General features: G+C 47.2%; 13 protein-coding genes across 13 annotated transcripts; 6 read left to right on the forward strand and 7 right to left on the reverse strand.

Moving 5' to 3' along the window:
- Positions 1-1,212: 1,212 nt before the first annotated feature.
- Positions 1,213-1,973, reverse strand: EDB93DRAFT_1240867 (uncharacterized protein; the record flags this gene model as incomplete). The annotated part of the gene is made up of 3 exons (XM_041451808.1): positions 1,213-1,413; positions 1,476-1,742; positions 1,806-1,973. 3 exons carry the CDS (start codon positions 1,971-1,973, stop codon positions 1,213-1,215), a joined length of 636 nt encoding a protein of 211 aa, XP_041307127.1.
- Positions 1,974-2,082: 109 nt separating this feature from the next.
- Positions 2,083-4,034, reverse strand: EDB93DRAFT_473631 (uncharacterized protein). Its single transcript, XM_041456484.1, has 7 exons — positions 3,674-4,034; positions 3,077-3,593; positions 2,751-3,021; positions 2,681-2,691; positions 2,511-2,631; positions 2,382-2,448; positions 2,083-2,324 (listed from the first exon to the last, which is right to left on the reverse strand). Exons 2-7 carry the CDS (start codon positions 3,545-3,547, stop codon positions 2,264-2,266), a joined length of 1,002 nt encoding a protein of 333 aa, XP_041307128.1. The 5' UTR covers positions 3,548-3,593; positions 3,674-4,034; the 3' UTR covers positions 2,083-2,263.
- A 1,687-nt stretch (positions 4,035-5,721) lies between these two features.
- On the reverse strand, positions 5,722-7,135 carry EDB93DRAFT_473684 (uncharacterized protein). The gene is made up of 3 exons (XM_041456485.1): positions 6,935-7,135; positions 6,341-6,871; positions 5,722-6,285 (listed from the first exon to the last, which is right to left on the reverse strand). The coding sequence occupies exons 2-3, from the start codon at positions 6,794-6,796 to the stop codon at positions 5,956-5,958; spliced, it is 786 nt and encodes a 261-aa protein (XP_041307129.1). The 5' UTR covers positions 6,797-6,871; positions 6,935-7,135; the 3' UTR covers positions 5,722-5,955.
- A 414-nt stretch (positions 7,136-7,549) lies between these two features.
- EDB93DRAFT_472994 (uncharacterized protein) lies at positions 7,550-9,195 on the reverse strand. The gene is made up of 6 exons (XM_041456482.1): positions 8,533-9,195; positions 8,187-8,478; positions 8,111-8,121; positions 7,947-8,064; positions 7,827-7,893; positions 7,550-7,776 (listed from the first exon to the last, which is right to left on the reverse strand). The coding sequence occupies exons 1-6, from the start codon at positions 8,911-8,913 to the stop codon at positions 7,716-7,718; spliced, it is 930 nt and encodes a 309-aa protein (XP_041307130.1). The 5' UTR covers positions 8,914-9,195; the 3' UTR covers positions 7,550-7,715.
- EDB93DRAFT_473293 (DUF1771-domain-containing protein) lies at positions 9,090-10,354 on the reverse strand. Its single transcript, XM_041456483.1, has 6 exons — positions 9,984-10,354; positions 9,706-9,922; positions 9,638-9,648; positions 9,439-9,559; positions 9,316-9,382; positions 9,090-9,262 (listed from the first exon to the last, which is right to left on the reverse strand). The coding sequence occupies exons 1-6, from the start codon at positions 10,140-10,142 to the stop codon at positions 9,199-9,201; spliced, it is 639 nt and encodes a 212-aa protein (XP_041307131.1). The 5' UTR covers positions 10,143-10,354; the 3' UTR covers positions 9,090-9,198.
- A 56-nt stretch (positions 10,355-10,410) lies between these two features.
- On the reverse strand, positions 10,411-11,415 carry EDB93DRAFT_1240869 (ornithine decarboxylase antizyme-domain-containing protein; the record flags this gene model as incomplete). The annotated part of the gene is made up of 4 exons (XM_041451809.1): positions 10,411-10,597; positions 10,647-11,082; positions 11,173-11,306; positions 11,360-11,415. The coding sequence occupies 4 exons, from the start codon at positions 11,413-11,415 to the stop codon at positions 10,411-10,413; spliced, it is 813 nt and encodes a 270-aa protein (XP_041307132.1).
- A 352-nt stretch (positions 11,416-11,767) lies between these two features.
- Positions 11,768-13,048, forward strand: EDB93DRAFT_1148994 (ribosomal protein S5, N-terminal domain-containing protein). The gene is made up of 4 exons (XM_041449601.1): positions 11,768-11,850; positions 12,027-12,157; positions 12,214-12,760; positions 12,811-13,048. Exons 2-4 carry the CDS (start codon positions 12,048-12,050, stop codon positions 12,925-12,927), a joined length of 774 nt encoding a protein of 257 aa, XP_041307133.1. The 5' UTR covers positions 11,768-11,850; positions 12,027-12,047; the 3' UTR covers positions 12,928-13,048.
- A 703-nt stretch (positions 13,049-13,751) lies between these two features.
- EDB93DRAFT_473696 (uncharacterized protein) lies at positions 13,752-16,155 on the forward strand. The gene is made up of 3 exons (XM_041456486.1): positions 13,752-13,793; positions 13,851-14,138; positions 14,196-16,155. Exons 2-3 carry the CDS (start codon positions 13,891-13,893, stop codon positions 16,078-16,080), a joined length of 2,133 nt encoding a protein of 710 aa, XP_041307134.1. The 5' UTR covers positions 13,752-13,793; positions 13,851-13,890; the 3' UTR covers positions 16,081-16,155.
- Positions 16,156-17,032: 877 nt separating this feature from the next.
- EDB93DRAFT_1250938 (uncharacterized protein) lies at positions 17,033-18,914 on the forward strand (the record flags this gene model as incomplete). Its single annotated transcript, XM_041453090.1, has 2 exons — positions 17,033-17,611; positions 17,664-18,914. 2 exons carry the CDS (start codon positions 17,033-17,035, stop codon positions 18,912-18,914), a joined length of 1,830 nt encoding a protein of 609 aa, XP_041307135.1.
- On the forward strand, positions 18,915-19,124 carry EDB93DRAFT_1052095 (uncharacterized protein; the record flags this gene model as incomplete). Its single annotated transcript, XM_041444696.1, has 1 exon — positions 18,915-19,124. A coding segment is annotated over one exon (210 nt), but the record flags the coding sequence as incomplete, so codon positions are not given.
- Positions 19,125-19,195: 71 nt separating this feature from the next.
- On the forward strand, positions 19,196-19,504 carry EDB93DRAFT_1086245 (uncharacterized protein; the record flags this gene model as incomplete). Its single annotated transcript, XM_041445963.1, has 1 exon — positions 19,196-19,504. A coding segment is annotated over one exon (309 nt), but the record flags the coding sequence as incomplete, so codon positions are not given.
- A 1,813-nt stretch (positions 19,505-21,317) lies between these two features.
- Positions 21,318-23,014, reverse strand: EDB93DRAFT_1250940 (P-loop containing nucleoside triphosphate hydrolase protein; the record flags this gene model as incomplete). The annotated part of the gene is made up of 3 exons (XM_041453091.1): positions 21,318-21,962; positions 22,013-22,654; positions 22,709-23,014. 3 exons carry the CDS (start codon positions 23,012-23,014, stop codon positions 21,318-21,320), a joined length of 1,593 nt encoding a protein of 530 aa, XP_041307138.1.
- Positions 23,015-23,685: 671 nt separating this feature from the next.
- EDB93DRAFT_1149001 (uncharacterized protein) lies at positions 23,686-24,082 on the forward strand. The gene is made up of 2 exons (XM_041449602.1): positions 23,686-23,997; positions 24,056-24,082. The coding sequence occupies exons 1-2, from the start codon at positions 23,713-23,715 to the stop codon at positions 24,059-24,061; spliced, it is 291 nt and encodes a 96-aa protein (XP_041307139.1). The 5' UTR covers positions 23,686-23,712; the 3' UTR covers positions 24,062-24,082.
- The last annotated feature ends 1,878 nt before the right edge of the window (positions 24,083-25,960 follow it).

The raw sequence follows: 25,960 nt of genomic DNA on the forward strand, positions 1-25,960 counted from the left end.
TGTTGAGCATTCTGGCTTCATGTGAGCCGGACCTACAAAGGTTCATGATCGTAATTTAAAGTTATGATTATAATTGATCAGAGGGGAAGAAGCAGGAAGCAGGAGAATTTTGATTGTTGAAAGCATCTGGTGAGAATTGCTGACTCGGAGTAACTAGGTTGCCGGGGTTATTGGAAGTCCATGTTAGTGGCGTACTGAGGAACAAGAATTTGAGACAATGGGGTTCAACGACGTAGTGCCTTCTCCTGCCGATGCATATCACCGCAGGCATATGAAGACCAAGCAATGTACGATGATCCTCGGAGAAGCACATATTTTAACCTCGTGCCACGAAGACATCCGCAATCGGGATCCCGCAGAGACAAAAACAGTGCAGCGGAACGGGTCCTGATTTTCTTGATATGGGAGCATTCCACATGTTGCGAGGTAGTGAGATTACTTGGTGCAGTTGTTGCATCAAGGTGATGAGCACGCAATACCAACGAAATACGGCAATAAACCGGAAGTATACCACATAGTCATGAGAGATATTAATAACATAAAAAACATGCCGTAACGCGGATTCAAGACTTACACGGTCTAGATCTAAGAACCCATGTTGGAAAATCCAGTGCGTTGTGGTCGATTGAGATCGAGGCGTAAGGCTTGATATGTCTTCTGGAAGTGTCACTGCCTGTTGTTAGTACTGTTTGCTCCCACAGAGTACAACATTGGGTATGTAATACTCTCACCATCTAGATCCGATAACTGCTTCGCCCGTCTCATTCCAGCGCATACATGTGTTGTGTATTGTGATGTACTTGCCAATTGCCCAATATCCAAAATAACAAAAACCGTCACTTTTGTATCCATATCTGGGATGGCCTCTATCGCTTGCATGGCTAATTAATATGCCAGGTGTTGCTTTCCGAGGACCTCTATGCAACCGCGACGTGCGATTTGTCCTCATTCCTATCGCCCCCAACTATTTGCTCAACCCAAATAGAAAGCTGGCGTACGTAGGGGATACCAAGGAACGAATGTTATATCGTCCTTGTCCTGTCATTGTACGTTTGAACGGGATTGGCAGACTGATTGGGGTAACCGGGCACATCTAATGCAATGCATGGACTGTCGACAACCAATAAGTACATGTACGCAGGAGGCATCCGTCGTACACCGTGTCAATGGTCATTGATCAGAGTAATGGTGAAACGAAGGATAATGCGATAGTCAACGCCTGCCGCGTAGACCGTGACCTCCCTGGCTGCAGTCAAGGTCGCCTTCTAGCGATCCATCCTCGTGGTCTGCAGTGAGAGCACCATCGTCATTCCCTGACTTTTTACTTGGATGGGAAGGCCATCCATGACTTGACATTTGTGCAATGGCCTGCTGGCGAGTCCAACTGGTCTGTGCGACAAATGCAACTAAGGCCTAGAACAAATTGGTGATGGGCCATCGTAAATCTGTTCGAGTAAAAACATCAGAACACTTACCAGTAATACGGTACCCATGATTATTCTCTCTTTCCACCGCTCATCACTAGCTGTATCGTCGAAATGAGGACGACGCGACCTAGCTGACCATCGTATCGGATCCACTTTGTGAGTAGCTTCCACCAGTTCACCAGAAGCAGATACCTTTCCTCGAAGTATGTCGTACGCTCGAGAGATAGCTTGAAATCGTGCCTGCGACTCCTCCGAGGGATAATGACGAGCGACAGCTGAGTCCGGGTGGTAAATTCGGACAAGTTCATAATCTGCCTTGTGTTATTATTAAAGGTCGTACAAGGATAGTGGTATAAGATACGTGCATCTCCGTTTCACATCCTCCTGGTTTGCACTTCGCGGTAAATGGAAAATCTGGTGCGGCTGAGGGTTTATTTGTGTTGGATAGGGATATGGATTGGCACTTTTGGACGCGTACGAACGAGAGCTTTGCAGTAAGATGAAGAGGGTGTGGACTCGAGAGCGAAAAGTGGGCGTTCGCTGCATCAGTGCGCAGTAGGTGTCAGAAGATTGGATGATATGTGCTAGTCAGTTAGCCAGCCAGCATGTCTGTCTTGAGCTGAACAATAGGTGGTTCCTTTTGGTCCCGTTCCGATCCGGTCGAATCATATAAATTGGACTTAATACTACACCACATCAGTATGTACATTGTCATACACTACACCAGAACCCACACTCGAGTATGAAAAGAGGAAGAACAACACAAAAAAGGCACGTGTGGATACATCATGATGATGATCGCAAAAATATCCATTCACGTTAGCTGGTATCAAGACTCACAAACTCACAATAAGGCGGCCATCATTGAAAGGATCCTCTTCGACGATGAGACCCAACCTGCATGACATGTGCGATGAGAACCAACTTATTGAGGTACATTCGCGATGCACATACCTTCTCCCATGTTTTCGAATTTCAGGTTTGATCCTCGGGATATTATACTCGGAGTGCTTTCCCCTTCCTGACCAATTTTGCGATCAATGAGAAACCTGTTGCTGGAGTTGAGGCCGTGACGTGTCTTACCTACGATCACACAAAGTGACGATTCTCCATTGTTCCGAATCATTTGAACAGCTTTGTCAAAGTGCAGCTTGGCTTCGGAGACACGAAGTCTATGAAGATCAATCTTGTCGGACCCGTATTCCTGGGGAAAGTGTTGGATAGCGGCATGTATCATAAGAACGACAACAAACTTGATTATTCTCTAGATGAGGCTGAAGGTAAGTTTGCGAGTCCTGCACGGTCTATCCATCAGTCTCATACCTTCGAATATCCTCGCGCTGGCTGCCTCGTTTAAGCACATCATGTTTTTTTTGTACGCCTTACGCTTCAAGGAAAGCTCTTTAGCGAGCCTTCCGTCGTTGTTAGCAAACGCTTCACGGCTCTTATTTAAACATTCTCTCATGCGATCTCCCTCGATTCTGGCTTTGTCACGAAGAGAATCGGCATCTTCATAGGGGTCAATCACAACAGGCGTCACAGCAACCTCTGGAGCTCTTGTAATTAATCCGGGTCTAGAAATACGACGTGGCCGCTGTGTCGAAAAGGTGATTAGACAGCACTGTCAGACGGATCATGCTATGACAGACCTGAGGGATATCACTTTGGCTAGGCTCGTTTACCGGAGCAACATCAGGAAATATGAGGGGCGTAGGTTGTGGAGGTAGTCGTACGCTCGTTTGGCGATGAGGCTGATGGGGTGTGTGCTGCGAAGGTGACTGATGAACAGAAGGGGACTGGTGAGCAGACTGGGATCGATGAACGGAAAGTTGATGAGCAGAAGAGGATTGAGAATATTCAGTCACTCGACGTGGTGGCGGGTATAGGTGGTAAGTTGATGTTTGCTGCTGCAACTCTGTGCGTTCATATGATTTCTGATGCTGCGAGTGAACACTCTTATATGGTGAATCAGATGGTGAGATTAACGCCGGGGATGATCTCGGCGGTGGCGAGGACTTTCTCCTGCTGAGGAATATGGAGATTGCTTTTTGTAGCAACCACATTGGGCCCTTCAATAGGGCCTTGAGGGCTGATATCACAGAGGGGATGAACATCTGCATGTTGCAGTGGAGGATGGAGGATGGAGGATGGAGACGGATAGAAGGCCTTGTTGATAGTTAGTCTCGGGAGCTGGCGCTACGCCAACATCAATATTTCACGATGAAAATTTATCGTGGCATACGTACAAATCAGCAAAGTGCCGTCCCACGCGGACAGCCTCTCGTCAGAAGTTATGTCATATGCATGAGATGGACATATGATCAATATTGATCGCACGCACATCGACAAATATTCTGATCAGATGTGAGCGCTAGGTGCCTACAGTACTCCGAATTAGAACGCCTGCAATTTTTGGGCCTACACGTACTATCGGACGAATACTAACCCTATTTTTGACAAATAGCTTAGTTAGCCTTAAGTGGGGATGCATTGACAAACCAGAAGCATAATGCATACCGTCTCATCAAATCCTCTACGCTCTAGAGCCGCTTTCATTCTAGTGAGATGGACTCGAATCATAATTCTTATCTGAATGTGACCCCTTTGCCACAATGCCTGTTGGTCAGTATGAAATCTGTACCGCATGCTCATAGCACGTACCAGCAATCAAGCAGATCTGTAAATCCCCACAATGACCACAGAGCTTCCTTGATAGTTGTATTGGAGTATCATATGGCTTCTTTGATGTAGAGTACGTGCAGAACCAATTCGCCTGGCTGGTTCGCATCAGTAAGTATCATAGAGGGAGCTCCGAGTCTTACATAAACTTCAAGAACCATCCAAGCTCCGAGTCATCACTAGTATGTAGTTTCCTCAGGCTAGCATCACTGCCGGCATCGGTGTGCAGTACTTATGATTCACAAAAAAAATGACATTCAGTGAGTTCACTTAAAACTTACAATAAGGCAGCCATCATTGCGAATCATTGCGTTAATTGTCAATCTCAAACTGCATGACGAGAAAAACTACAAAGACGCCGCATTCTGCGTACCTTTCCCCGTGAGCCTGAATTGCAGGCTTGATCTTCGGGATGTTTTTATCGGAATGATTTTCTTTCCCCGAACAGTTTCACTGTCGCTGAGCAAAGTTGAAAGGTGTTATTGTGCCTTGCCTGCGATCACACGAAGTGACGATTCTTCACGATCCCGAGCTCCTTGGAAGAGATGTCGAGATAGGACCTGGCTTCTGAAACGTAGGGTCTGTGGAGATCGACTTCATTTATGCAGTTCTGAAAAACGTCAGACAGTGCTGCTTTAGTAAAGAACACGACAAACTTGGTTATTCTCTGTACGGGGTAGGTGTAGGGTATGGGTAAACTTTCTGAATCCCACACTTTCCTTTGATTGATTTCATATCTTGAGCGGAATATTTTTGCGCCGGCTTCCTTGTCTACTCGGAGGAGCATCGTGTTTACCCCATGTGCTTCACCCTGGTGAGCTCTTCAGTATGCCGTTGGTCATCCCTAGCTTTCGCTTCGTCTCTCTTCTTGAACATGTGTTACGAAAAGTCGTATGAGGGCCACCTGGCAGTAGTACTTTGTAAAAGATTAGCACTTCGCAGTACTGAGTAAATGGAACATCTGGTGCGGCTGAGGGCTTATCTGTGTTGGATAGGGATAGGGATTGGTACTTTTGGACGCATATGAACAAGAGCGTCGCAGTAAGATAAGGAGGGTGCGCAACTCGAAAGTCGAGAACGAAAATTGGGCGCTTGCGGCATCAGCGCACGTAGGGCCATCAGAACTTGGAAGGCCGGATGAAATGTGCTGGGCCGCTGGCTAGCAGCCGCTGGGATTGAACAATAACCTGAGTGGTTCCTTTTTGTCCCGTTCCGATCCGGTCGATAAATTGAAGCTATGAGACATCACTACACTGTTATACATTACACGAAAACCAATCTCCTGTGGACAGAAAAGAATGAAATATACCAAAACAGTATTGTACACATTCGAGTGTGAAAAGAGGAATGATAACATAAAAAAGCATGTGTGGTACATCATGATGAGGATCGCAAAAACTGCCCTTCGAATTAGCTGGAATCAAGACTCACAAACTCACGACAAGGCAGCCTTCGTTGAGAGAATCCACTTCAACGCGCAGACCCAGACTACGTGACATCGATAATGAGAACCAACTTGTGGAGGCACATTCACGATGCACATACCTTCTCCCATATTCTTGAATTGCAGGTTTGATCTTCGGGACATTATTCTCGGAACGATTTCCCCTTCCTAAGCAATTTCGCAATGAAACCTGTTGCTGGAGTTGAGTGTGTGATGCGTCTCACCTACGATCACACGGAGTGACGATTCTCCACTGTTCCGAATCTCTTGAACAGCTTCGTCAAAGTGCAGCTTGGCTTCCGGGACAAACAGTCCGTGAAGATCAATCGTGTCGGACCTGCGTCCCTGGGAAAAGCATCGGATAGCGGCATGTATCATAAGAAAGGCAACAAACTTGATTATTCTCTAGATGAGGTTGGAGGTTAGTTGGCAAACCCTGCACGGTCTGTCCACCAGTCTCATACCTTCAAATATCTTCGTGCTGGCTGCCTTATTCAACCGCGTCATGTTGTCTTTGTGCGCCTCACCCTTCAAGGAAAGCTCTTTGGCGAGCCTTCGCTCGTTGCGAATAAACGCTTCACGACTCTGCTTGAAACATTCTCCCATGCGATCTCCCTCGATTCTGGCTTTATGACGAAGAGAATCGGCATCTTCATAGGGGTCAATCACAACAGGCGTCACAGCAATCTCTGGAGCGCTTGTAAGTAATTCAGGTCCAGAAACACGACGTGGCCGCTGTGTCGAAAAGGTGAGTAGACAGCATTGTCAGATGTATCATGCTATGACGGACCTGAGGGATATCACTTTGACTAGGCTCGTTCACCGGAGCAACATCAGGAAATATGAGGGGCGTAGGTTGTGGAGGTAATCGTACGCTCTGTTGGCGATGAGGCTGATAGGGTGTGTGCTGCGAAGGTGACTGGTGAGCAGATTGGGATCGATGAACGGAAGGTTGTTGAGCGGAAGGGGATTGAGAGTATTCAGTCACTCGACGCGGTGGCGGGTACAGGTTGTAGGTTGATGTTTGCTGCTGCGACTGTGTGCGTTCATATGATCTCTGAGGCTGCGAGTGAACACTCTTATACGGTGAATCAGATGGTGAGGTTAACGCCGGAGATGGTACTGGTGGTGGCGGGGACTCTCTCTTGCCAAAGAATATGGAGATTGCTTTTCGTAGCAACCACATTGGGCCCTTCAATAGGGCCTCGAGGGCCGATAGTACGGTGGGGATGAACATCTGCATCATTGATGCAGTGGGGGATGAAAACGAACGAAAGACCTGGAACTTGAGCGTGTGGCACAACGAGCGCTACGCCGACATCTATATTCCACGATGAAAACAACATGAGGCCTACATATACACGAATCAAGGAAGAACCCTGACACAAGCGCCGTCCCATGCGGACGGCTTATCATCAGAAGTTATGCATGAAAATGGATATAGGCACATTGCTTGCGCACACACATCAAGAGGCGAGCACTGAGTGTGCCCACAGTGTATCGCCTGTAGACCCACATCTGTAATTAGTACTGTCGTTGACAAATAGTTTAGCTAATAAGTGAGGAGCCCACATCAGTGTATACGTACTTACCGTCTCCTCAGCGCTCGGCTCTAGAGCTGCTTTGATTCTAGCGATATCCCGGATCATAATTCTGATTTGAATGTAAGCCTTTGCCGCAATGACCATACACATATCACGTACCAACAACCAAGCGGATCTGTGAACCCCCACAGTGACTGAAACTCTTTGATAAATTTAAGTCATAGAGTTCAATTTAAAACCTGACTAACTGGCATTCCATTATTATCATAGAGCCCTTAGCATCCTGGACCAAGCTGATGATCATTAGCACAGCGGAACCTCCATGGTAGGTTTGTGCTGCTGCCCTTCTCTCTGAGTGCCTTCAATTTAGCTAGCTCGCTGTCATGGCGCCGATGGGCCCCGTTGCTCTGCTAGAAGCATATAGGCTATACACTTGTGCAAAGTACTGTTTGAACGATGAATGATGTTCAATTGGCTGACTACGTATGGTACTTTAACGGCTGTCAGACTTTACATAATTTAGTTAATCGTAAAATTCTTAAGTCAATTGAGCAGAATTTGGCTATAGACGGTACATGCATTAGAAATCACCAAAAAAAATTCAACATTCAGTGAGTTCACTTAAAGGCTTACAATAAGGCAGCCATCATTGCGATGGTCTACTTCAATCGACAATCCCAAACTGTACATGATGAGAAAAACCTACAAAGACGCGTACTGCGAATTGCTTACCTTTCCCCGTAAGCCTGGATTGCAGGTTTGATCTTCGGAATGTTGTTATCGGAGTGATTTCCCTTTCCTGAACAGTTTAACTGTCACCAAGAAAAGTTGAAAGGTATTGTAGTGTCTTACCTACGATCACACGAAGCGACGATTCTCCGCGGTCCCGAGCCGCTTGAACAGAAATGTCGAAATAGGATTTTGCTTCTGAAACATACAGTCCATGGAGATCAACTTCATTTCTGCGGTTCTGAAAAACGTCACACAGTGCTGCCCTTTACAAAAACAAAACGAACTTGGTTATTTTCTAGACGAAGCAGGGATCCGAGTAAGCTTTCTGAATTCTGCACGTTCCTTTTATCGATTTCGTACCTTGAAATATCTTTGCGCTAGCTTCCTTATCGAGGAGCATCATGTTTGCCCTGTGTGTCTCACCCCTCTGGGTAAGCTCTTTAGTGCGCTGTTGGTGATTCCTAGCTTTCGCTTGTTTCCTCTCCTTGAAGCATTTCCCCATCCGATCACCTTCCTGTACAGCTTTGAGACGAAGAGACTTAGGGTCTTCGTGGGGGTCAATTACTACACACGCTACAGGTAACTCCGGCGCTCTTGCAGCAGGAGGTTCTACGCGCACTACTAGTGGCGCTCTTGCGACAGGACGACGTGGCTGCTACGTATCGAAGAGATGAGTAGACGGCAGATGTGACATGCTAGGACAGACCTGAGGGGTGTAATAGACGGGCTTGTGCACTGAAGCATCACGAGATAAAAGGGGGGTGGTGGCTGATGGTGGGTATTGTGCGCTCGGCAGGCAATGAGGCTGATACGGCGAGGGCTGCGAGCTCGAAGGCGCTTGAAGTGTAGAATATTTTGAAGGGGTCTCGGGATATCGGATTGCTGGAAGCGGTGGCGGGAGCTGGCGGTGGAATGGTTGGTGGTATGACCCTTGCTGCGACAAAGCGGGCGCGTAGGGTGAATCTGATGATGAGCATACACCCAAGGGTGGTGGCTGCAGTGGCCGGGAGACATTGATTAAGATAAAGCCAAGGGCTATTAGAGCCACCAAGATTGTTAGTCCACAGATGATGTATAAGATCTCCATGATGATGGTGTGGGGGACAGAGAAACAAAGGCCCTCCTGTGACGGTTGATAACTACTAAGGACCGTCAAAGCGCCGCCTCATGTCAACCTCATGCCCATAACATCAGAGGTTATGTCACAGTGGTATACATGGAAATAAATACATATTATACATACATCAATAGCATATATTTGCTCCATGAATCGCAGCTTTGTATCGGAAGCGAAAGTGTTATTGCGGCCGTAGCACATTGAATTAGGTCCGTCGTTTAATCCAGTGTTCACAAAAGGTATCACACTGGATGATCAAGCAAGCTGCACGATCAGAACGCCCGCATTCAGTGGATCCACCTCAAATGGAAGATTGAGCCTTTGACAAATAGTTTAGCTAACAGGCACAGAGGACCCACAAACCATACGTACCGTTTCATCAAGTCCTCTAGGGCAGGTTTGATTTTAGCAACATTGCCATTGGAATGCAAGCCTTTCCCTATACCATTGATGTATGAGTTCTGTACAGCAATCAAAGTTCAATATATCACGCACCAACAATAAGGCGGATCTGTGAATCCCTCCGCTGTCGAGCCTCCTTGATAGCTTTATCGGAGTATGTTATCGCTTCCTTGACGTATAGTCCGTGCAGATCCAATTCACCCGGCTTGCTGTCCTGTTTGGATTATAAACAAGTATTAGAAACCGGCCGAGCCAAGGCCGAGCTCAATGATCACAGTAGCACGTGGCGGACCAGATTGTTCTCTTTGCGATGCCAATGTCAAACTTCGAGCCAGACTGACACAAAGCAACTCAGCATACCTCGGAATATCCATGCACTGGCCTCCGCGTTCAGTGCTTCCATGGCACGTTCGTGTTTTTTTCCCTTCTCTGAGAGTTCCTTAGCTAGCGCGCCCTCACGGCGAGAATACGCTTCGTGGCTTTGCTGGAAGCATTTTGCCATAGCGTCTCCTTCCTGATTTGCTTTGGCACGTAAGGACGTATAGTGTTCATTGTGTTGATTGGCTTGGTTCTGGTCCTACAAACCAACCGTTAGATGACCTTTACGATATGCGAACCACTCCGAGTCGCAGGCTTACCTGGTATCTTAAACGATCTTGTTGAGTACTAGGCCAAGCGCCCGGAAGAGGAGATAATGGCTCCTGTGGTTGCGGTGGTCTAGGCTTTTCGCCTTGTGGCTGAGACGACTCTCCACAAAATGCTTTGACGATGGAGAAAAGAAAATCAAGCAATCCCATGTTGTGGTAATCGAAGAAAAATGCTGGTTACGATAAGCCCTGCAGCATGGCCCAGAGTTCCATAATAAGCTTTGGCAGACACCTCAAAGGCAATTCAGCCAACGTCCGTCTTCTGAATTATACTATTTGACAGGCCGGTCATGCCAGCGTACATTTGAACAGCCAGAAAGCAGTCATTTGATTGCATACAGTAATGAAGAAACAATTTGGTCGTGTCATTGTCCACTCCTACCACATAAGGTTGGTCCACATTCCCTTGACCGTCCACCTAAATCTCCACACCGACAAGAATATACGCAGGATCAACCTGGAATGGTGGTTTAGTAACGACGCTTCCCCCGACGTACATGAGTGAATGTAAAAGTTCGCTCAGACCGTGGGAAGCCTTGTTGAATGCGATGATCAAAGCTGAGCACTGGAGTTGTTCGTCGGCTAAATCGAGGAGAGCCACAATGCTACGGTGGTCATGTAAGCACCGGCATTAAATTCTGAATAGTAACGCACCTCTCGCGAAGAGAAACAGCTTGAGCGTTCTTGCCATCAACGTAAAGTGTTTTGGTCTTTCCAGGGAGTTCGAGCACCACACCATCGAAAGAAGCACCCATATTTGGGGCGGCGACGACGACGCTCTTAGCATAAGGCAAAAGGCTCAATCCATCACGAGGAAAGATAGCCAAAAGAATGTCCAAAGCATCTTTAGAATGCTTGGTAGTTATACCAGTGGCACAGCCATCTTCATCGTCATCTGGTGTCAAAGGCGGGGTGGCAATGTCGTAGGGTGAATCTGCTCTGATAGGAATGTCACGAGGCGGAACTGCAGATGAATAAGGCGAGTAGGATGGGTGCATAAGTGAAACATTGGATGTGTTGGGAGACGATGAGTAATTCGAGAAAGAAGAAATGGAAGACGCCGGACTGCCTGTCACACAGTCTGACGACCCTCTGTCAGGAGGGCATTTAGCGTTAGGGATGTCAAACGCGCCACTGGAAAGGTCTCAGTACTTGAGATCAATGGTATTGCAAGAATGACTTACCCCGGGTCCACCAGAGAAAGTAGTAGAGTAGTAGTACATGTCGCCGGTGCCCTGCATGTGGCAGACGGCAAGTACACTAGGAGTAATGTCAGCAGAGAAAGCCCCATCTCCAACGGCTTGACAGCCGTTGCTGGACGCCACAATTAGTTCAAAGCCAAACGCGAGATAGGATGAAGAGCATACGCGGGGCAAATACTAAATTGCTGTTTCAAAAAATTGGACATGGATGGATTCGACATGTTCTGCCAACTTGACTGGGGTTAGAAAACTGTTACGTAGTTGAGAGGTAATGCTAAAACTTCAGGTTTGACTGAAGGCTTGAAGGAAAGAATGCTGAGTTGGGTCGTGGGATTTGTATTCGGGTATTTATCATCAACACCGCCTTGCCACTCCACAACCCCCCCGGTCACTCAATGTTCAACATTATCTCGCAGGTTGGCCTGGGATGCATCTCACTCGCTAATTAAGCCATATTCTTGACGCAATTGGAGTACGAAGATCATATTCTTGAGGAATCGTGTGATGAGAACGTGTTGCACTTGCACAGTGGAAATGAAACGTGTCAGGGGGGTCACATTACCGCTTCAGGGCAGGGCTTTAGCGGCTGCATTGAAGGATACACAGCGGTGACATTACCATCGACAGCGAGCGCAACATCGCCGAACCTTTGAGATGTGAGTTCATTCAATACCCCTGCAAACAGCTAAGTATCCAGACGGTTCCGCACGGCGGACGTCAATTGATTGGATTTCGGTGGATGCATCGATGCACTATCAGATGTACCTCGACATACTGCCTCTCTTGATTTTGTTCGTTTCTTGACTTCAAGTACTAACTATCCTCTGCACAGTAAAATTTCGGCACATACATAATGGCTGACGCAGCGCGCGGACGTGGTGGTTTTGGACGTGGACGAGGTGACAGAGGCAGAGGTCGTCGTGGTCCCCGCAGAGGAGGCCGCAAGGATGAGGAGAAGGAGTGGTCTGTATTCATCTACTCTCTCCTTGCGCTCGGCCATATAACATATGGTCTCGCAGGACTCCCGTTACTAAACTCGGCCGTCTCGTGAAAGACGGTAAAATCAAGTCTATGGAAGAAATCTACCTCTTCTCCCTTCCCGTCAAGGAATACCAGATCGTCGACTTTTTCCTGCCCAAACTTAAGGACGAGGTTATGAAGATCATGCCTGTGCAGAAGCAGACCCGTGCTGGTCAGCGTACTCGCTTCAAGGCCTTCGTTGCCATCGGTGACTCTGACGGACATGTCGGATTGGGTGTAAAGTGCGCGAAAGAAGTTGCAACTGCCATCCGGGGCGCTATCATCCTTGCCAAACTCTCTGTCATTCCCGTGCGAAGAGGTTACTGGGGTGCAGCCCTTGGTGAGCCTCACACTGTGCCATCAAAGGTCAGCGGAAAGGTCGGCTCCGTTATGTGCCGACTGATCCCTGCTCCTCGTGGTACTGGTATTGTCGCTGCTCCTGCATCAAAGCGTCTGCTTCAGCTTGCTGGCGTTGAGGATTGCTACACGCAGTCGAAGGGCTCGACTGCAACAATGGGTAACTTCTTGAAGGCCACATTTGCTGCTGTATGTGTATTCTAGCCTCTTCAATTGTGTTTGGCTTACATCTATTCTAGATTACGAAAACTTACGCTTTTCTTACTCCTGACCTATGGCGAGAGATTCCTGTATCAAAAGTGCCCTATGACGAGCACAGTGCTCACCTACAGCTTACAGCTGGCAAGAAGTACTAGATTAGTAGGTTTGGTGTCTATCATGTATTTCTGAAAAATCATATGCCCCCCATGCATGTTTCAATGAACGTACACCGCCGATGCGGATGATAATTTTATGCGTGGCTGCTTATATAATTTACATGAAATTATGCAAAAAAATCTTGAATTTCGTAGGGACTTGTGCCCAGGCTTGCCACGCTTGAGCATCATCATCTCAGAGGGTCTGACTGGTATTTTGGGACGGCAGAGGTGACCTGCACCAGTATGATGTGGTCCAACTTGCAGCAGTCGATAATGGGAGACCCGACACGTCGCCAGCGTTGCCGATCGATGATCGAAGGCAACTCGGATTGATGCAAATGTTCCAAGCAATTGACCTTTAGGCTCAATTGTTCAGCCACATCAGCTCAGCAGCGCTCACTGAGTCCGCCCTATGACTACGAGTGACCACCTGCCAATTTTGAATTTGCTCCTCAATGCTCGTCCCTCCAGTGCAGTACTAGGGGTGATAATATTTTTTTTTACCTATCGGAGCTCAGTGCTCAGCCTCGTAGGCAGGCTTTCCGAACCACCGCGCGACCGGTAGAGAAAGATCTGATATAAATCATGTCCCCAAAGTTCAGACGGTGTCTCCTTTGTCCGTTGGAACTCGCCCTTGGATTGAAGACGCTGGACGATTGCTTGACGGCACGGCATCTGATTGAATTCCAATCACCCCTGTAATTCGGTGCGTCAACAAATCCGATTCGTTTCAAAGGCCACATGTTCATGTCCTCTTGCAGTGCACATGATACAAGTCTCTGTCGCAACCTAACATATCTCTATCGTAATAGTTCTGGTTCAATCTCGTGCTAAACCAGCCGTTCATACGTTCCATTGACTATGTGAGTGTCACCAATTGGTAGTGTTGGGATCTTCCTTAATGATCGCGACGATTAAAGCGCGAACACCACCACTCTACATCAACGCTTCTCGTCTGGCATGTCGCGGACTAATTTTGTTGTTCAACCGATGCAGGCAAAACCCTGCTCAATACCGTCCCGGCGAGTTTCACGCTCACATTCCTATGATCAACCTCCTTCAAACAGCCATAACATTGCGTCACGACGCCAAGGCCCTTCATCCTTCCCCATCCATACTCGCTTACCCTCAGATGCATCACATACATCGTGGTCGTCTGAACACCCTGTCCTCTCGGTACCGACTCTCTCTCCTACATCGACTTATAGGTTAGTGTATTCAGATGGCGTGTATTCAACGCTAAAAATCATGTTGTGTATTTGCAGTACGTTTTCTTCGCCTGGAAGCTCTTACACCCAAGAACGACCATCGCCTATAACCCCCGAACTCTTTTACTCGCCATCGACTGATATGACATCTCCTGAGGTGACACCTATTACTGCGTTTCTTTCCGAATTCTATGAACCAGATTCGGAACCGGGCAGCGGCACCCACACGTTGGTCCACTTATCCGATCCTCGACATGTGGATCTCTTTGGAGAGAGATACGGGAAGGGTGCGAAGAACACAAAGCTCACAAAATGTCCAGCTAGTTGCGTGGCTGATGAGGCCAGCCCACCTCTTCCAGACGGCCACATCTCATTGACAACGACAACCTGTGCGCCATTGAAGTATAGTTCAGGGCATACGCTCGACGTTCGGAAGTCTCGTCGTTTTTGTCGTGACTTTGGAGAGCAGCATGTCCCGTCAAAGGACCCCATCTATGACGAATTTCCCACATGTCTTGCAAGGGACTTGCCGGCGACACCATTGTCCACCTCTCCCCCGTCTCCGCTGAGTCATGACATCCTACCCCCACCTTCACGTTCAGAAGTCTGTAACCTTTTCTCAGAGGATGAAACCACTGCCGTCAGGGAATTTTTAAGGATATGGGGTTCAAACAAGAGGGTGACGAAATCGCCATCGAAGCTGCAGATGAGTGAAGATGATGCGCCAGGCATTCAGAGCGATGGTGATTATTCATGGGAGGCGGCAGAAGTTGAGGACGATGTTGGAGATTCCGCATCTTGCAGCATGCTTCTTCACGAAGTTAGCCAGATGGTGGGCATCCCGCTTGAAAGGTCAACGGTGGAAGGCCAGTCCTCGATCGCATCCACACCTCCGGGGCTAGATACACTGGATCAATTGATTCAGAATAGTTGTGAAAGCTCACAGATCCTGGATCTACCTTCATCTTATCAGTCTGCTGGGCTCGTGAGGAGTCCCGGTGTTCTCCTGGATGGTGCCAACGTGTGCGACAGGGCTTCGTCAGGTTCTTGTCAGCGTGTGGATCAACCACTTGACGTCGCCCCTCGACATTCACTGGCCTCCAATCCAGTCGCGGACAGCAATACTTCCATTCGTGAAGATGCGGTAGCTGCCAAGTCGATGGATGTACCTGTTATCCTAGCGCTTGCCTCGAATGAAGCCTATTTGGCGGATTCCTGCGACGACTTGGTTCTGCACCGACAACTAAGCCTTCGTAAGGCCAGATCTACCGATAGCGACCTAAGGCGCCGCGGACAGATATTCAACGTGGAGAAACAATGCATGCATGCTGCGCCTAGTGGCCTAGTTGATTTACACACGTCCTATGTACCCACGAGAGATCCGCCGCCGCTTCCACCTCTGCCACCTCTACCGCCTCTGCCACCTGCCTCTGAGCCAGTAAGACCTGTTTCGGCACTCGACAGGCTTGACGCTAGCTTGTCGATGCTCAAGGCGCACAATCCGCATTCGCATTCGCGGAAGTCCAGTAAAGCTAACGCGCGTTCGGAAGACCGAAGACCGTCTCCATTGACTGCCTCACGAGAGCGCAAGCACCACTCCAGCGTCGCCGCTCGTCTTACGGACTCTCGTTCTGGACACGGACGTCACTTCTCGAGCCCCATGGCCGGTGTGGCACCGCATCAGAATCATCGTAAGCCACCTCGGATTGAGACTGGTCCCGTCAATGCGCGCCTGCTAGAACGCGATGCAAAGCTATTTCCGTACCCACAGAACCGAGAGTTGACTGTAAAATCATTCATGGAGATGGATGTGGTGCCTCCCCCGCCGCCTCTTCCTCATCGGACATCGAGATTAGGGCGAGTTGCTGCCAGATTGAGCCGAGGTATAACGAATTGGGGGAGGAATATCACTGGATTCAGGGGTATCAAGGAATCTTCGTAGAGCTTGGCGTTGCTGGTACGCAGCCAGTGTGCGTGTCGATGTGTTCTTTCGATTTGTACTACTACTCTTACATTATTTCGCAAAATCTGGTAGCTATGTATCGGTATCGTTCAACTTTGTAACGTTATTCATGACAAACTATGAATCTATCAGCTTTTCGCGGCCACTCCCCATTGGAGTTTGATGTTAAAATAATAATTGAGCGAGTCACATACATCCTGATGCTTACTAGTTTGAAGTTCCCCTAACACCCGTACTCCTTTGGGACGTAAAGCAGCAACAACATATGGTGTCTTCGATGAAGTGAATGTCACGATGATGACTTGTGCCGAATCCTCGCACCATACGTGGAGACTGGAGGAAAAGATTATCAGCTCGATGTCGGCTCGATACCATATTGATGTCTCAGATGAATAGGCTCGTGTAATAACAATGAGTCGTCCCATGCAAATGTGCGTGCAATCGAATTGGTAAGTCTTGCGTTACCTAGGTCACATCTAGCAAGAGTTGGTGTTTGTGCATGAGAAGTCCTCGTGGTAGTAAGTCACTTCTATCAGACCTGTCTGAAACCCCGCCGCGGAAACGGCGTGGAACACTAAGCGGATCGGGCGAGATAACGGGACGAAATAATGTATTTGTTTTAAAGGTAATGTAGTGGAGCAGATGGTGGTTGATGGCAGACTTAAGTCCAGGTTCCTTCCGGAATCCCAACCGCGGTGTCGAGAGAAGAGGGCTGCATCCGAGTACATAGAAAAAAAAAAAAAAAATCACGTGCACTTTGAAATTTCCATATCCAGCCCAAACCTTATCCCTCGTTCTCTCTTCACAGCGGCTGGCAGAAAACATTAGTAAACATTGTTCAGCCACCGTAGCAAACCCTTCGGACCTTGAAAAATCAAATGGCAACTTCGAAAACTGAACTTAGGGTTTAAATATTTAATCTATACTCCATATGGAAACATACAACAGCGTCCTCGATATGTTTGATGGAGACAGAAGTCTTTCACAATTCCTCGTCACGATCCTCACAGTACCTCAATTTTCCAACCACCCTGCAGTTGTTGACCTTCTGGCCAACATAGGTAACATTATCTGCACCTTATCGCGACACCAGAATCTATACAACCCTTTAATTGGGTGGGCCAAGGATGCCATTAGTGCAGAATGTGCAAGGGAGGTTCGAGAGCTCACAAAAGTTGAGAATGGGTCGCATTTTAGTGCTGTGCATGCGAAAGCTGAGCAAATAGAGGGCTTCCAAATTGATGGTATGGCTCTACAGATTGCGGGAGAGGCACCAGTGCTATGGGCCCTGCTTGATTCCCTCTTGTCCACGAGAGCTCTTCAAGTCTCGAAAATTGAAAGCAAAGGGCACATGGAGATCAGAATTTTGGTATCGGATGCGCAAGAAGCTGAGGACTCAGAATACTGGGCTCAAGTAGATGACCTAGAAGGCGTTATAGAAGGCATCACTGGTGATTGTATATTGAGAGCTGAACACCTCGCATCTCAACGTAGTGCGACAATGATGCTGGTATGGAAAATATAAATAAAATTTGTGCTTGATCTCAACAGACCTCATCCAGTGGAAAGTAGTAATTGTTTCGCTTCTAAAGAAAAGCACAAATCAGAAAGCCAACTCGTTGTCAAGCATACTTGGAATATTTTTGCATTCAACACATGCACCGGAGAAAGTCATCGAAACGATGGCGAAGATGGGTCTCTCGATATCCATCAATGCAATTCACAATACAGTCTGTTTGCTATCTGCAGAATCAAGTCATGCGCTACAATATCTTGGACAAACACTTCTAGCGGTGTATGCATATGATAATTTCGACATCAATCTGAAGTCCACCATTCCCACTGCAGAAAAATCTACCGACACTCTGAAACATCTGACATTGGGCTTACTGTTTCCCCTACAACATGGAGTCACTCGTGATGACCTAAAATGTTCCTATGAACTGTGGCGAAAATCACGACTCAACCCTCTAAGTGATTGTTCCATTGGACAAACCTGGAAAGACTTACTGTCGCTACACCAAGATGTCTCACGTTCTTCAGGTCTCTCTCGACGCGACCAATTTAACTCCTGGAAGTTTTTGCATGACCTTTGCCATCACAGTCCGCCATATTTTGCACAGTTTCAGTCTCAAATATCAGCCCCCCAGGTGTTGGAACAAATACCAGTTGCAAAAACTCCGCTCATACCAGCCTCGGCAATGGATGTCAACAACTCAACGGTCACAGGAAACATTCAGGCAATTGAGAGATTGATGGCACAAGGTGGTGTCTTTGATCCAGCGGATGTGGAGGATGGCGAGTCGCCTGATGTTACAGAGTATGTGGTGCTTGTTCATGGAGACCTGGGCACGGGCGAACACATTTCGTCTATGCAGCAACATCAGTCCATTGAAACAACTCCATGGCGGCGATTCCAACACATAGTCTTCGTGCCTGGCTTGTTCCACTTGAAAATGGCAGCCGCAGATGCAATATGGAGGGCATTAATCCAGCCATTGTCAGTGTGTCAGGACCAGACGAGTCTGATGCACGATATTGCACAGCTACGACCACATGAAACAGGGATTTTTGGATCCAAGCCTGGGTTATGGATGATGCACCAGCTCATTGGCCATGATGGGATCTGTCGGCGTTTGGATTGTTGGCAGATAGAAGTTGAAAAAATAAACAATGCTCACAAAATGCTCAACGACTTTGCCATTGTAAAACCAAGCCTAGAGGAACTAAAGGAGATTGCCAACCAACTTGCTCGAGAGTATATCACTACCTACAAGCTAACACGAGCTCGTCGGAAGCCTAATGAACAATGAGATAAACAGTACGAGAACAACTTGTTGATTAACAAGTATTTTCTATTGTATGAGGAGCTATCCTATGCGATGAACATTGGAGACATTGCGCACATTGAAACCTGCATCATCGCATGGACATTGATCTTCAAGGCAACAGGCAAACATAAATATGCCACATGCATGACAGAGTTTTTGATAAACTTGCACTTCAATTATCCCGCGGGTTTGCAGTAGGAAGCACGCCTTTTCATTGACTCGAGTACTAATATCTTGACAGGAAAGCAATACGGTACCATTGGCTAGTCAATCCAAGCGGAAAACCTGAATGCTTCCGTGCCGTCGACTGGTGCATAGAGCTCAACAATCTATTCATCAAAGTGAAAAATGGAGGGAACGGCTCAAACTGTAGTGTCACGAGGGTCATTCTTGAGTCGCCTCTGGTTGAAGTCTATCAAAATGCCCATTCCGTCATCGAAACTAACTTCATGCACACTGGGAGAATGAGTTTGCAGGCTGCACCTGATATGAAAAAGATGTTTGAAGGACTGCTGATGAAGATGCGATCATCATCTCCACACATTCATACAGACTGTTACAAGAACATCTAGACGCTTGGGCCCCTACCATTTTTCTCCTAATACTCCTCGTATCAGCCCTCGCGTCATACCCTTACCCCGACCTTACCCTTGTCATCCTTGTCATCCTCGCATTCCCGTTCGCCCTCTACTTGTCGCTTCGGCAAAGCCAGTACATCTGGCCGGACCCTTTCGCTGACGAAGCATACCCATGCTCCGTTTCACCACCTGACTGATCCTGTGGACAGTCCCCTTGCCTTTACCGTCTGGACGGTAACCTATGATACGATGCACAATGCATCCCCTCTGCCCTGTTTCCTTTATTGATCTCTGACTCGGTGCGCAGTCACACATGCGACTTATACTTAGATCCGCAGCTGCACGATCGTGCCCCTGCGCGTTTCACCTCTTATTTTGATCTTTGACTCACTTTCTTATCTAGCACGTTCTACCTCGACCGAACGTGCCTTCCTGTTATAGTTATACCCTTTACCGATTGCCTCTCCCGGTAGTACGAGTTATCACCCACTAATACATCTCCTGTCCTCTATATAAACTCGCTACCATGTACCATATTCCTTAACTTGAATCTACTTGGTTCTTGACCTCCTACTCTCACCAGAGTGATCCTTTCTGCCTCGCCAGCAGTCTATATTCTATCTTCTTATCTGCTCATCGCGGATAAGCCTATAGTCTCGACCTTTACTCATCGACTTCGTCGACGAGCAAAGCCCCTGTTAACTAGTCGGACTTCCGTCCTTCTAATTAACGACGATCCTTACGATTAACCTTCGGGTGTCGTAAGCCTAGGCCGATATAGCTTATCGTCTCGCACCCGCGTGACATAAGCTACCCGATTTGGACATAGGCGTTAAATCATACTTGCCGAAGACCCGCCAAGTACGACCCCTAACCTTGGGCTAGCCCAAGGACGTCCTCGACTGTTGACGACACACGCTCTGTTTGAGCGTCGCCAACAGATACCATCCAAGTCGTAACACAGACGACAAAGCACGTACTTAGTCCCGGATCTTCTTGACAAGGGGCACGAGCTATTTGAGAAAGGATGGAAGGGAATAGGTACAGATGACGATGGTACAATAGTAGATGAGGGAGAGCAACCTACAACTGAAGACGTTGTAGGAGAGTTATAAACCGGTATGCAGCAGCGGCATAATAACCCAGGTTGTGCCAGCATTTTCCTTGGTGGCAGATGATTGTTTTGCAGGATGCTCTCGACAGTGGCGATTACGAGCTTGATAGATAGTGGTAGTAAGTATATATCAAGCACTAGCCACTAGTAAAGCATGCACCATTATGGCCCTCCTCCCCACAAGCACTACATTGCATCTTTCATTTCGCATTACGAGGGACTGATGCACTTGCGTTAGCATTCGACGAGATTGTACAAGGCTGTAGCGGGGCTGATGTTAAGGGCGTAGGAAGTGGGCAGACTTGGTGAATCAACGCGATAATCTCATCTCCATGTTTGTTGGCTCCTGACCAATGAGTTTCTTTGACCAAGTCAGCTGTGGATCTGATCTTGGAAAAATGTGCGCATTCAACAATGCGATCTAGAATACTATTAGGCATTATGAGCCCAGGTCCAAGATCATGCAAATGAGCATGGCCATAGAGCTTGATAGTTGTTTCCTCCTGCCAGTCATCAAGCGCATCAGTCAACTTCAAATCAAGGAGGGCCATAGAAAATTTGACAAGGCGCGAGCATGAAGGTTGTTTTTGTTGTTTTGGGATTGTGGAGATGAATGGGACAAAATACACTGGAGTGTGAATATCGCAACAGATGTTGGACTGTGTGATGAGACACCAAAAACAACCCAGGGTCTCAAGAGAGCATCACATTGGTGATGATCAGATTCTTTAACAATGAATCAGGCAGGGAATTCGAAGTAAGCCAGGTAAAGTAAGTCTCACCCACTTCCTCATTCTTGAAAAACACGTTCAGTACCTTATGACAACAACCAATCCCAGGACGCATATCAGCGTTAATGAAGTTGTCCATAGCTGGCTCAAGTCCAGTTTGTTGGGAGGTCTTCCGTTGAGGCTGGCTAATGTTTGTTTCTCTAGGCACCTCCATCTTCACCCATAATTGCCAGGTATCCATTGTATCACCAGCGTGAGTTTGCTGAATGTGAGTGCTGCTAATTTCTATCTTGTCATCAGATCCATCAGATCCATCAGATTTCTCTTCTCCTGTTGGAATGTTCACGGCGGCAACAGGACCATTTTCGCCAGTAGTAACAATGCGCTGTTTCTTTGAAGATGTAACCTTTCTTTTTGCTCGCTCCACTCTCCATTTCTCTTTCTCTGCTTTATATACATCAAAGTACTCCTTCTCAGCAAACAGTATCGCAGTCCCATCCAATGACATATTTCGAACTGCACGACCAAAGTGCTGCCATATAGTAGACAGTGAACACCACGTTGCCTGCCACTGAATCACAATGCAAATATCACTGATATCAATGCCCTGTGTTATGGTAAGCTCGTTGATCAATAATATCCCTAAATTCAACTTACCATTCCAAAGGATTCTGTCGTACAAAACCCCCATGTGATTCCTTCAATAAAATTCTTCACCTCGTCTTGTTTGAAGTGCATCGTCATGTCAGCGTTAAACCACTTGACCTTATCTTGACATTCTTGTGGCAAACATGACTGCAGGAACTTTGCAGCCTCAATAGAATTGTTTATATTGTCAAAGAAGACGAGAAACCTAGGAGGGGGTGGGTCTCCGAGTTTCCACTGGTCGGGAATGAGGAATGTGAGGTCTGCGAAGCTTTGGTATGTTCCCTGGATGGGCTTTACTCCAATATTTATATTTGGCCAATCTATACTTCGACAAATAGTGATGAGTTTGTCCCCGCTCTGTAGATGGAGAAGTCTGGTGACATCTTGCAGCATGGACGAGGAGAGAGTTGCAGACGTCACAAGAAATGGTATGTCCAGGGAGAGGATGAATCTTAGTCTACCAAGCTCCTTGTATTCTGGGCGAAATTCTCCCCATGAGCTGACACAATGAGCTTCGTCTATAACCACACCCATCAGGTGTGACACAAACAAAGGATTTTTGAGTAGCCTCTCGAATCCTCCACCATCCTCATCCTTCATAACCTGTTCAGGACTGATAACGATGACTCGATACTCGAGGTTCTCTATTGCCTAGTACATAGATGATCATTAATTACTAGGTACTATTGATACCATCCTGCTGACCTGAAAGTTATGTGCTGTAGCAGTGTCTGCATGTGTAGATATAGCTGAAATTCCCGCTCTTTTGAGGTCCATGACATTTTGTTCGCCAAGTAAATTCAAAGGAGTAATCACGACTTGTATACTGGTGGAATCAAATAGTAGAGGCATCCAGAATGTAAGAGTTTTGCCCTTCCCAGTCCCAGCAATGCAAATAATATCACGATCTCGGAGCAGAAAAGCTTCAGCAACTCTGAGCTGCCAAAGGCAAGCCCTGCGTCCAAATACCTCCTCTGTCCGCACACAAATCAAAGCAAGAGAAGGTGCCATGGATCAATTATCAACGTCACCGAGTTGGAATATGGTAATGTTACATAATCTAAAATTAAAGAGATATATCATGTATTTCTTTCGCTTTTTTCAAGGTCCGAAGGGTTTGCTACGGTGGCTGAACAATGTTTACTAATGTTTTCTGCCAGCCGCTGTGGAGAGAGAACAAGGGATAAGGTTTGGGCTGGATATGGAAATTTCAAAATGCACGTGATTTTATTATTATTTTTTTCTATGTACTCAGATGCAGCCCTCTTCTCTCGACACCGCGGTTGGGAAGGAACCTGACTTAAGTCTACCTCTATGTGACGCAAAAGCGGTGGAATATAAGGGGATGAGTCATGTGATAATGTTTTAGTAAGCGCGTAGTAAGCATCCAGCTTACACTGTCCTTGCATGAGTAACAGGCCAACAACCAGGCTCCTTCCCAGCCCCCGATTCGAGTGTGGAGGGGCGAAATCTGAGGGCACTGGTTTGATGTTTTGATAAGTCACATGATACAAGAAAAATTCAAACCCAGCATAACCTTATTCCCCTCACACTCTCACCGGGGGCTGGAAGATAACATTAGTAAACAGAGGTCAGCCACAGTGATGGTGACTGCAAACACCATACTACTTTACACCTAGCGTAGGGTTACAGTATTTTGAAATGATACATACTGTTTTCTGCCTCGGTTAATGTTACACCGCTCCGATATGGACACAGTGATTGCAGTGCTACATGATTGCAACCTAAGTGCCTCACAATTCATTATATCAATTCTGCAAAGCCAACAATATAACGGACATCATGTTGTCAAAGACCTTCTTGTCCGTTGTGATGAAATCTTCGATGCTTTCATTGACCATCCTTCTCGTGGAGCTGAAACTTTGCAATGCATGAACCAAGCCATGAGAAAACAATACATCAAAGAAATTAAATCAATCTCATCAGAAGAAGCAGACTGGCACTTTGGACCGTCACACGCAACCATGCAACAGGTAGAGGACTTTAATATCGAGGTTTCAAAGTCGCTGTTCGGTTTCATTATTTGCTCAGGACTGACTGCAATGGCACGGTACTTCAAGGCTTTGATTGCCTGCTGCCATGTGAGTGTTAAGTTTGCTGTTGATATCAAAGTAACACTGACCGAAAAATTTGCAGCGCTGGCAGTTTCTGCATTTATCGCTATGGCGCGGATTCCAGCCTTCGCAAGAGACATGGCATTTTGTTTACCAAGTAAGTTGAGTGGAGTGACAACGAGCTGAATACTATTGATGCGGAACAGTAATGGAATCCAGAAGCCCAGTGTCTTACCCATCCCAGTCCCTGCAATGCATAATACATCCTGGTTGCCTTTGAGAAGCGCCTGTGCCACTTTAAGTTGCCATAGACAAGGCCGAATGCCGAATTTTTGCTGTGTCCGCAGACGGATTTCAGATATTGGCGGAGTCTCATGGACATTAGGAGCTGTCATTCCCCATATGGAAGCGGGTGTAACATTAACCAAGGCAGAAAATGGAGTATATCATTTCGAAAAACTGTAACCCTACGCTAGGTGTAAAGTAGTATGGTGTTTGCAGTCACTGTCATTGTGGCTGACCTCTGTTTACTAATGTTATCTTCCAGCCCCCGGTGAGAGTGTGAGGGGAATAAGGTTATGCTGGGTTTGAATTTTTCTTGTATCATGTGACTTATCAAAACATCAAACCAGTGCCCTCAGATTTCGCCCCTCCACACTCGAATCGGGGGCTGGGAAGGAGCCTGGCCAACAACAGGCACTGGCAAGAAGTCTCATCACGTAAGCCTTTTCGATCCGAATGTCTCCTCGACCTCCCTTCATTATTCTCCTCATCAACAACCCCGTCCCAATTAATCTCCTAGTGGTTCATCCATACCTTGGATTAGTACCGCAGTCTTTGTCTCGAAGAAGCGTACCCGTCCTGATGATGCCAATTCCTTCTGTCGCACTTCTGTCGTTTACGCGTCGAGTGCTGTACCTAATGAGGCTTTATTTGCCCGTTTTGTCCCTTTTATCAAATATCCGTTGCCCTTTGTATCCCGTCTGTGCGTTATCTCGAGTTACATTGTAGTGCTGTATGGAGAGGTTGTTGCGGCTGCTCTGCGACGACCGACGTGTAATGACTTCCTTGCTAACCCAGATCCTATACCGAATCATGAACCAGGGCGGGGAAAAACAAGTTGAGAACGGGGCGGATTCGGAAGATGGAGCTGGCATCCACGAATGTCGGCGAAGATGTCAGTCTGGGATGAACAAAAAGGCTTGAACATTTAAGTTAGAGCTGCAGCGGCAGTAGTCAGAGTGACTAGCACTCCAGAAAAGATAATCATGACTGCTTATGTTGATACCATAGTTGACGACGCTGGCACGATATGTCATGGATGTCACTACTGACAGCACTCTCTCCATCTATTCGTGATTTCTCTCAAACTGCCAACTTCCGCAAGTGCAGTGGACTATAACTTCACATCACTCCTTACTCGCTGAATCTTCTTCCCTTGTTGGCGCCCAGCATCAATCCAAAAAGCACATGCCTCCCGCGTGCTCCCAAAATCAAAGGAGCTCGATCAAATTATGGAGAGTGCTGGCCCCAAGAGCTTACAATGGCAGTCATCGAGCCACTGCATGTTCTTATGGGTCTGTTCGGGGAGTTCGTAGGTCAGGGTTGGCCAGAAACTTTGGACGAGTGTGCATGGCTACAGGCGGTAACGCGGGGAACACTTCGTTGCAGACCGACGAGGGTGGCGGGTGAACTAAGGGATACCCTGCGAGCAAATGTCACTAGTACCTGGAGCGGGTGGGAGCAGACAAGATTCCCGAGGGTCAGGGGGTGTGGGTTGTTTGCTGCCAAGTGTGTCATCTGGAGGCCGCACCACGAGATTACGTGGTATTGAAAGTACACAGCCATATATGAGGATGCGTAGTGGATGACATAATTAAGG

This window comes from Suillus bovinus (genome assembly GCF_016758785.1).
Source record: "Suillus bovinus strain UH-Sbo-P2 chromosome Unknown EDB93scaffold_32, whole genome shotgun sequence".
Taxonomy (NCBI): domain Eukaryota; kingdom Fungi; phylum Basidiomycota; class Agaricomycetes; order Boletales; family Suillaceae; genus Suillus; species Suillus bovinus.